Raw genomic sequence first — 10,000 nt, 5'->3', positions numbered from 1 at the left:
ACTATGAAAAAAAAACTGCGACTTACAGTCCAAAAAATACGGTACAGAGGGCCAAATGAGCCAAAATGAAAGGAATAAATTAATCTTAAATGTGTCATGAACAAATTAAATGATTAAAAATGTAATGAAATAATGAAATCAATAATCAAATGCAATTTTATATCACATAAATTAATGACACATTTAATAACACATTTATGCATTTAATTCAAAGTATAATGAATTAATGATACATTTAGGTAATAATTGGAAGATTTATTCATCTATTTCCGTGGTTCTCAAATAGGGGTATGTGTAACCTTGGGGTACTTGAAGGTATGCCAAGGAGTACGTGAATGTTTTTTTTAATATTCTAAAAATAGCAAAAAATCCTTTATAAATATATTTATTGAATAATACTCAACAAAATGTGAATGTAAGTTCATAAACTGTGAAAAGAAATGCAACAATGCAATATTCAGTGTTGACAACTGGATTTTTTGTGGACATGTTCCATAAATATTGATGTAAAGATTTCTTTTTTTGTGAAGAAATGTTTAGAATGAAGTTCATGAATCCAGATGGATCTCTATTACAATCCCCAAAGAGGGCACTTTAAGTTGATGATTACTTCTATGTGTAGAAGTAATTTATAATTCAATCACTTGTTTATTTTTCAACACGTTTTTAGTTATTTTTACATCTTTTTTTCCAAATAGTTTAAGAAAGACCACTACAAATGAGCAATATTTTGCACTGTTATACAATTTAATAGATCAGAAACTGATGACATAATGCTGTATTTTACTTCTTTATCTCTTTTTTTCAACCAAAAATGCTTTGCTCTGATTAGGGGGTACTTGAATTAAAAAAAATTTCACAGGGGGTACATCACTGAAAAAAAATTGAAAACCACTGATTTATTTAGTTTGTCACAAATGGCCCGCCATTGCAAACTTCCACTTCCATTGTACTTACTGTGTGTTTTCCTGAAATTGCATACGTTTTGGTGGTTTGTGTGTGTTTTGGAATTTGCTGTGTGTTTGCCCCGCACTTGTGTGTTGTTGTTTTGTGAAGTTCCACACGTTTTGGCAGTTTGCATGTGTCTGCTCCTGTCGGTCACCGTACTAAGCACTTCGGCAAATGTGGGATTTAGACATCAGGAGTCAACAGGGGAAAATGCTTTTCCACACAATTTGAGGTGACCCAACTACGGTCAGAAGCAAAACACTTTCAGTAGCCCACCCACCTGTGGACCCATGGTGGGATATCCTGGGTGAGACTGTCCCAGGTGACTTTGCTCGGACGGACTGCTGCTGATGTCGGACTGGACTGAGCTGTCACGGGCTCCTAGGTATTAAAAAAACAAAAGAAAGAATGGTGAGAGGGTATAAAAATGAAGAACTCTGCAATTCCTTAAACGCTGCACACAGGAGAATGAAAACGTTCATCCCCACTGTGTTGCCTTTGTTATTATTTTTTTGACAACACTATATTGCGGTGCCCTTAAAAGTTGGATTGACTTCAACTTTCTCTTCAAAACACAGACTGTAAGTTCAGGGTGTTTAGCTGAATTGCCACAAAATTTTGTACACACCTCTAGTGTACTGATAAGCAGATATGTGTCAAAATTGAAAAAGATGTGCTGGAATACAAGCCAAACATTAGAACAGGGGTAGGGAACCTATGGCTCTCGAGCCAGATGTGGCTCTTTTGATGACTGCATCTGGCTCTCAGATAAATCTTAGCTGACGTTGCTTAACACGATAAGTAATGAATAATTCCGCTGGTAATCACAGTGTTAAAAATAACGTTCAAAATATAAAACATTCTCATGCTTTGGAATCCATGCATCCGTTTCTATCGCACCTGTTCAAGAAGTCGCATTAATGGTCAAAAGTATTTTATTTATTATTGGTTAGCTTCAGAATAACAACGTTAATAAAAAGAATAAGAGATGCACACATTTTTTTGTTATAGAGCGTGGGACGACACTGTACAAGGGTACAGGTCTACGCGTTTCTCCTCATTGAGCTAAATTGAATCCTGTCTCTGTTTAATTCCTTGCTTCTTGTCTGTTTAATAGATGTTATCAGTGTTTGAACCTGACAGTTGTATTCAGTGTTAAAAATATTATACGGCTCTCACGGAAATACATTTTAAAATATTTGGCTTCATGGCTCTCTCAGCCAAAAATGTTACCGAACCCTGCATTAGAACCAGCCAATAGTTATGCGGTACCTTGACTTACGAGTGTTTTGAGATATGAGCAGTTTCTCCACTAACTTTATGTTTTGGGTTGTGAGCGCAAATTTGATTTACAAGCATCCCCACCGCGAGTTGTCAGAAGGAAACCCCGTAAACCAGACCTTGGCAAATTAAGGCCCGTGGGCCACATGTGGCCCGTTAAGCTTTTCAATCTGGCCCGCCGGACATTCCCAAAATTTTTTTTAGATCTTTAAGATGGAAACTGTAGCTGCCATTATGATGTGCAATGATGTTTTTAAATGACCTTAAGTCTTGAACTATACAAAGTATTTAAATGGTTGGAATCTGTGCTTTTGTATAATATACTAGTTACTATGGTAATGTATTTAGTTACTAAGTCACAGCAACTCAGACGAGGCACCAAGTAGTGTGGGTGGGGAGTGTTTCCACAGAGTGTTTCAAGAGCGGCCAGCCTGAAATGTGGGTGTCAGGGACAGACGCGCAAGGAAATTTTTACGACAAAGTTCTATCAATCAATCAATCAATCAATCAATGTTTATTTATATAGCCCTAAATCACAAGTGTCTAAAGCAGGGGTAGGGAACCTATGGCTCTAGAGCCAGATGTGGCTCTTTTGATGACTACATCTGGCTCTCAGATAAATCTTAGCTGACATTGCTTAACACGATAAGTAATGAATAATTCCGCTGGTAATTCACAGGGTCAAAAATAACGTTCAAAATTTAAAACATTCTCATGCATTTTAATCCATCCATCCGGTTTCTACCGCACCTGTTCAAGAAGTCGCATTAATGGTAAGAAGTATTATACTTGTTGTTGGTTAGCTTCAGAATAAAATTGTTATTAAAAAGAAAAACAGACATGTTATCCCCATATGTTGGTTTTACATAAAGATGCACGCATTTAGTTGTATTCAGTCGTAAAAAAAATATTATATGGCTCTCACGGACATACTTTAAAAACAATTTGGCTTGTATGGCTCTCTCAGCCAAAAAGGTTCCCAACCCTGGTTCTAAAGCTTAGTGATATCGAATTTAAGTGAGTTTTGGTTTTTTTTGCCTCCGTGTTCATATTTCGCTGTGTTTGTTGCACTGTTGTTGCGTTTTGTTAGTCAAATATGTCGATCGAGAGGGTGTGTGACATTCATATGTTGTCAATATTCAGTGTTTTATCGTTCAAAGTTAATATTGTAAACCCCACATTCTTTATTTTCATGTACATTCTGGGTGTCTCATTCAGTAAAAAAAAATTAAAATTCCATTCTATTTTTTTAGGCAGTTTGTCCTAAAATTTGAGCTGTCAATCAGTTTTGTTCTGTTTTGTTTTTTCCTCTGTGTGTTTTTGTTTCCTGTCAGCGCTTTTATTTTGGTCATTTCCTGCTTTTCTCCCTGAGCACTGTTTCCCCTCAGCTGTGGCTGATTGGCACCTTGCCACACCTGGTGTCAATCAGCCCGCTCTTATTTGAACCTGCTTTGTCCTCCAGTCAGGGCTGGATTATTCTCTGCATCTTGGGGTTCGACAACAACAAATTGTGACAATTATTGTGATGTTTTGTATTAGTGTTCCTAAAAATCAGTTATACCGGCCCCCATACCCATTTTTTTCTCTAGCTTTCGTATTAAAGACACAAATTACATCCACAGTATTTCGTATATTTAAAAGGCATATTCAAGATAAAAGTGTGCAGTTACGAGCTGTGTCGTAGAACCAATTAAACTCGTAAGTTGAGGTACTACTGTATCTTTATTATTGACGCTCTATGGAGAATGTTATGATACCAAATATTATGAATACAACCCATTAGGGTGTCCTGAATGTTTAGTGTACAGTAAATGTAGGGCGTCGTGGTGAGACAAGACGAAGAATGGTCGAAAGGGTGATGGCAGTGTGGACGTGTCGGGGTGGAATTTGTATTTAAGTGTTTCATCAATAACCATTGTGGCGCTGAATAAATTACCCAGCAGCGGACGGGCTCATTGACGGTGGATGATGCATACTGGCGGGTCCCCGATGGCCCAGATTAGCGCTGAGAGATGGAGCTCCAGCGCAAACGGCGGGGCCATATTATCCAGCCATTTACATCAGCGAGTATCACTCATCTAAACCCACTCCCTGCCCCCCCACACCCCGCCCCCACACTCATGGCCTGCAGCGAGGCAGACACAATTAGACCTGCTTACCACGAGGGCGGGGAGGACCAGAGTAGACGGGGACACGATAATACGCCTGCTGATGATGGCCGCGGGCGAGGGGAAGGAGGCCGGCGGTAGGATATCATAGTGGGTCTTGGCCTCGTGTCTCGTAATGTGGCGAGTCAGAGCCCTTTTGAGTCAAATGCTTTGACTCGGACACATTTGTGTAATTAGCTCTCTAACAAAAAAACATCCCAAAATATAGCAATGAGCACTAATTGAATATTATAAAACTCAAGTCAAAAATCCTTTTTATGCCATGAGCGCTTGTTGTTTTCAAAGATCCTCTTTATCAGGGAACCAACTTTTCCACAACTGTCCCGCTCAAATATTTACAAATAATTGTTAATCTTACTCTTGACTTTAATCATATTCAAAAATGATATCTAACCTAATAACCAATAATTATATCTAACCTTGTTATGGGACATTCATCCTCAGCTGTTGCCATTTGTAATATAAAGTAGTGTAAAGTTCTTAGTTATATCCGTCAGTAAACTCGCCATGTAAGCACTAAAACATACCGGTGTAGTGATTTTACTTTGTTCACCCAAGGAACTTAAGTTATTAGAGAGTTCCGGTCGGACGCTTTTCACACGGGACACAACTTGTTGTTGTTTCCGGATGAGGAGATGCTGCTCCGTTATTGATTCGAGTAAAGTCTGAATGTCAGTAAAACAGTTAGCTCCATCTTTTGACACTCCTTCCACCCCCGTCCTTGCACGCTACACCGCTACAAAAAAGATGACGGGGAGAAGACGTTGCCGAAGGTGAGCCACGTAAATAAGACCGCCCGCAAAACGGCACATCCTAAAGCGACTGTCAGAAAGCTCCTTGGAGATGATCTGCAAAACATCATCTATGCAACATTTGGACCAAAGAACCATCATTACATGTTATGTAGACGACAATGAAGTGTTTTACATTTTGAAAAAAAAAATTATAATATGACTACTTTAATGCACCCTAAAATCCGGTGCGCCTTATACATGAAAAAAGATCGAAAATAGACCATGCGTCGTATAATCCAGTGCATATACATACATACACTTATGCACATAATAACTTTTCATCAAACATATATTATTGTTGTTGCCCTAGGGGAAACTGGATAACACATGGCACACTGACAAGGATTAACCCATTGTTACTATAACAATCTACAAGACTAGTGAATTGTGAAGTGAAGTGAATTATATTAATATAGCGCTTTTCTCTAGTGACTCAAAGCACTTTACATTTTGAAACCCTATATCTAAGTTACATTTAAACCAGTGTGGGTGGCGCTGGGAGCAGGTGGGTAAAGTGTCTTGCCCAAGGACACAACGGCAGTAACTAGGATGGCAGAAGCGGGGATCGAACCTAGAACCCTCAAGTTGCTGGCACGGCCACTCTACTAACCAAGCTATATCGCCCCAATTAATATAGGTTGCCTCTCTCGCTTCCCCTCCATCTTTCGGTATTCCTTTTTTTAATCTCTAGTTATCATTATGTATATGTATTGTTGCATTTGAACAACTGTATTGTTGATAATAGAGGTAAATTATTGGTATTGTTCATTATCAATAGCGCTATTTCTATTGGTATTTGTAATGCTCCAGTTTTAGTGTAAAATCGCTAAATCATTTCTGTATTATTTATTTCGCTAACTGCTTCTTTGTTATCACTTTTACGATCATTTGTACATATCGTATGTGCTGGTGTTCTATTATTGTTGTTGTTGTTGTTATTGTTTGCTGTTGTTTTTGTCTCTCTGTCTTATCCCCGCAATTTCCCCCTCCGTCTTCCTTTTTTTCTCTTTCTATCCCCTCCTGCTCTGGCCCGGCTGCACCAAATTATAATATAAATACATTTAATAAAGTCAAATTTGAACAAGGGAACAAGAGAAGTATCCTACACTTCTCTTTTGTAAAGTAAATCTGAACAGCCGATATGGGCATCTATGTCAACGATTTGATTTGCCTGAGAAGCTGGACAGGACAAAAGATAAAAAAATAAACAAATACAATAAAATAATTAAATGAATAAAAAATTATCCGGTGCGCTCTATGGTCCGGAAAATACGGTAATCAATGGACTGTTGCACGGTTATTGAGTGGCGGCTATGAAAAACATGTTTATGCCTAAAATCAACTGTAATCTTCTCAATAAAGACAATGAAAGTAGTGGACGAGTGTTTCGTCATACGCGCACAGCAGAATAAAGTGGATGGAGTGGAGGAAGTCCAGTCAGCCGTGTGCAAATGTGACTGAAAGCCACACGCTCTTGTTAAATAAAGCGCACGATGCTTACAAAAAAACCCAATCACCTTTTAGTGGACAAATTGATTTTTTTAAATGGACTATTGCGGCCCTGATGCGTTGTGGCTTTTTACTCACAGATGAATAGTTGTTGGGGTGTTTTTGATAAATACAAGCCAAAGCCCTGGTGCGGGAGTCTGATAAAATGTCCGATTGAATAGCTTTGCCAGCAAGACCTCATTGCCTGTCAAGTGTATTTATGCAAGGCATTTTAAACTCAACCTACGCCAAGTGAAATCACTTCATCTCCCCATAAAATCCAAATAATTGGTGAATGGCGTGACCCGACAGATGAACCTCAAGCATTCGATGTGAAAGCACAAAGGGAGGCCTGCTTTTTTTTCTCCCGAGCCGGTTTCTACCTCTGGCTCTCGGTGAAGGTCCACATAGTCTCTTATCAAGTTAGCGAGGACGTTTTGACAAGCGTTGTCTCTTTTCACCAATTATTTCCTCCATTATGGATCACCAATGCACAGCTCCGCCCTGTGCACTCGACCAAATGACTTTGTGACTCTGGTGGACTCCCGATACAAATCATACAAGCAGCTGTACTATTTGGAATGACTAGAGAGATTTTCGGACTATAAGGCGCACTTAAAATCTTTTAATTTTCTCAAAAATCGACAGTGTGCTTTTAAGCTAATGTATGGAATAATTTTGCTTGTGCTTACCGACCTCAAAGCTAATTTATTTGGTGCCTGGTGGAATGATAAGTGTGACCAGTAGATGGCAGTCACACATAAGAGAATCGTGTAGACTGCAGTATGATGGCAATCACACATAAGAAATGCATGTAGGCAGCAATATGACTGAAGTAAACAACACCAAAATTGTATCTGTTCCATTGAAGATATAGAACATTACACATGGTGCTCAAAAATACATCGAAATGTTTTAGTACGACTTTGGTAAGCTATGAAGCCACACCGCTTGATGTGCTTCAACATAGGAGTATTATTATGGTGTGTGTATAAGGTAAGACATTATCTGGCGTTTTGATTCACAATATTATGCAAAAGCAAAATTTCTTACCTTTTGGTACTTGCTGATCTGTATTTGGGATCTGCATAAGTCCTGAAAATTTGCGCATGTCCGCCTTTGTAGTCGATTAGCTTCTTCTTTTTCTTAATTTCCTTGTTATGGGACATTCATTCTCCACTGTTGCCATTTTTAATATAAAGTAGTGTAAAGTTCTTACTTATATCTGTAAGTAAACTCGCCATGAAAGTGCTAAAACATACCGGTGTAGTGAGTTTACACTATTCACCCAAGGAACTTTAGTTATTGGAGAGTTCCGGTCGGAGGCTTTTTCACGGGACACATTTCCAGCATTGTTGTACTAGTGAGCCATGGATGAGGAGATGCTGCTCATTTATAGATTTAAGTAAAGTCTGAATGTCTTTTGACACTTCTTCCACTCACAGCCTAGCACCGCTACAACAAAGATGACAGGGAAAAGACGCTGCCGAAGGTGAGCCACGTAAATAAGTCCACCCACAAAACGGCGCATCCTGAAGAGACTGTCAGAAAGTGACTTAAAGATGATGTGTAAAACATCATCTATGCAACCAAGGAACCACAATTATATGTTATGATATTACTGTTTAAATAAAACAAAACTAAACAAAAAAAACTGGCAACTCAGTCACCAGAATGTTACTGTAAAATGTACGGTGTTTTACACCAAACTACGGTATATTGAAAATCTGTAACACCATTTTTTTAATGTTAAAATTCTGGTGAATGAGATGCCAGGTTTTTTTTATTGTAAAATCTTTGGCCAATTTTTATAGTGCATTACTGTAAATTGAAAAACAGTGCACTGTTATTTATACAGTAAAATGTTGACGATTGAGCTGCGTTTTTTTTTCTTTTTACAGTGCATTACTATAAATTGAAAAACAGAATCAATGTTTTTCCCACAACTTTCTGGCTTACGAGCTTTTACTTTTCACCATTCCATTATTTTACAGTGCATTATTATGAAAGGAAAAATAGCACATGAGATTCATATGGCCACATTTCGTCACGCTTTACCTGACACATGAAACGTAATGAATTGGGGGTGTGATGGAAAATATTGATGTGCCTTTGTATCAAATACAATATTACTGTGTAGGAAGCACATTCTAGCCTATACTTGACCTTGTCATGGTTCACTCATTTTGAAAGTAACAACTTCTCTATTCTGATTAACAGAGACCCTTCATTTAGAGTGTTTGTTATGTCATATGCTCTCACCCCTTTTCCATCCAGTATTCAGTGTAAATAGAGCAAAGCACTCCTTCCTCAGCGAGCATTCCTCCCGTACTTGCTACGAATGTGACATGTGCCTTTTGATTTGCTCGAGCTTTTCAAATAAATCTAAGACAGACAATTTTGTTGGACTACTTGATTAGAAAATACTCCAATACAGCGTGTACACTATCCACTTTGACCACCAGATTGCAGTAGCGTGTTGAATACACCAGAAATGTGGGTATCGATCTGATCCCAAGTAGTTACAGGATCATACTATGGTCATATTCAAAGTCCTCATGTGTCCAGGGACGTCATTCCTGAGTTTATAAACATAATATACATTTTTTTAAAACGGAAAATACATTTTGTGATGCCAAAAAACATCGATGTAATTATAGTAATATCGACTAAATACGCTCATGTACTTGGTATCATTACAGTGGATGCCGCGTGTAGATCCACCCATGACATTTGTTTACATTGTGACGGCGGTGAGCTACGGTGTGTAGGGAAGTATGTTTACCGTAGCTATTTCTCGTCCTGCAGGGATGATACCTGTAAGAAACTTACTTTATTTGGAGGCAAGGATTAGTGATTTAGAAGAAGCTAACACACTGCAGACTGCGGTTGGACATAAACACAATCTAGCTAGCCATGTCTTAAAGCACCTCTTCCAGAATGCGTTTCAGTGTTATAATTTCATCTTTATCGTTAGTTTTTAAGCCAAAATGCGTCCATTCTCCCTTTTCTGTCTCCACACTGTGTCTAATCATAAGTACTCTGTGATTGTGTGTTGCCGAACATGCTCCTCTGCTTGTAAAACCAGCAATGTGATGATGACGGAGTTTGCCGCCAATGTATTTCTTGTAAAGTGTATAAAAATGAATAAGGAAGCTGGACAAATAAGATGCCAAAAACCAACGACTTTCATGATGTAATAGACAGGAAGGAGGAACTTTTTTTCTCCTCCATTTGAAAACCGGGACGTTATCAGCACTATACTGTCTGATTCCAATCAATGCAAGTCATCAGAATCAGGTAATACACCAACTTACATTC

General features: G+C 38.4%; 1 protein-coding gene across 1 annotated transcript in view; it reads right to left on the bottom strand.

Annotated features, from left to right (window-relative positions):
* The window catches only part of pou6f2 (POU class 6 homeobox 2), a 251,573-nt gene that overhangs the window by 191,931 nt on the left and 49,642 nt on the right, over positions 1-10,000 (bottom strand). The window contains exon 3 of the mRNA XM_061921483.1: positions 1,229-1,329. Coding sequence (XP_061777467.1) covers positions 1,229-1,329 — 101 coding nt within the window. The remainder of the gene's footprint in view (positions 1-1,228; positions 1,330-10,000) is intronic.

Source organism: Nerophis ophidion, linkage group LG15 (assembly GCF_033978795.1).
Source record: "Nerophis ophidion isolate RoL-2023_Sa linkage group LG15, RoL_Noph_v1.0, whole genome shotgun sequence".
Taxonomy (NCBI): Eukaryota; Metazoa; Chordata; class Actinopteri; order Syngnathiformes; family Syngnathidae; genus Nerophis; species Nerophis ophidion.
This window is presented reverse-complemented; position numbering and strand designations above follow the sequence as displayed.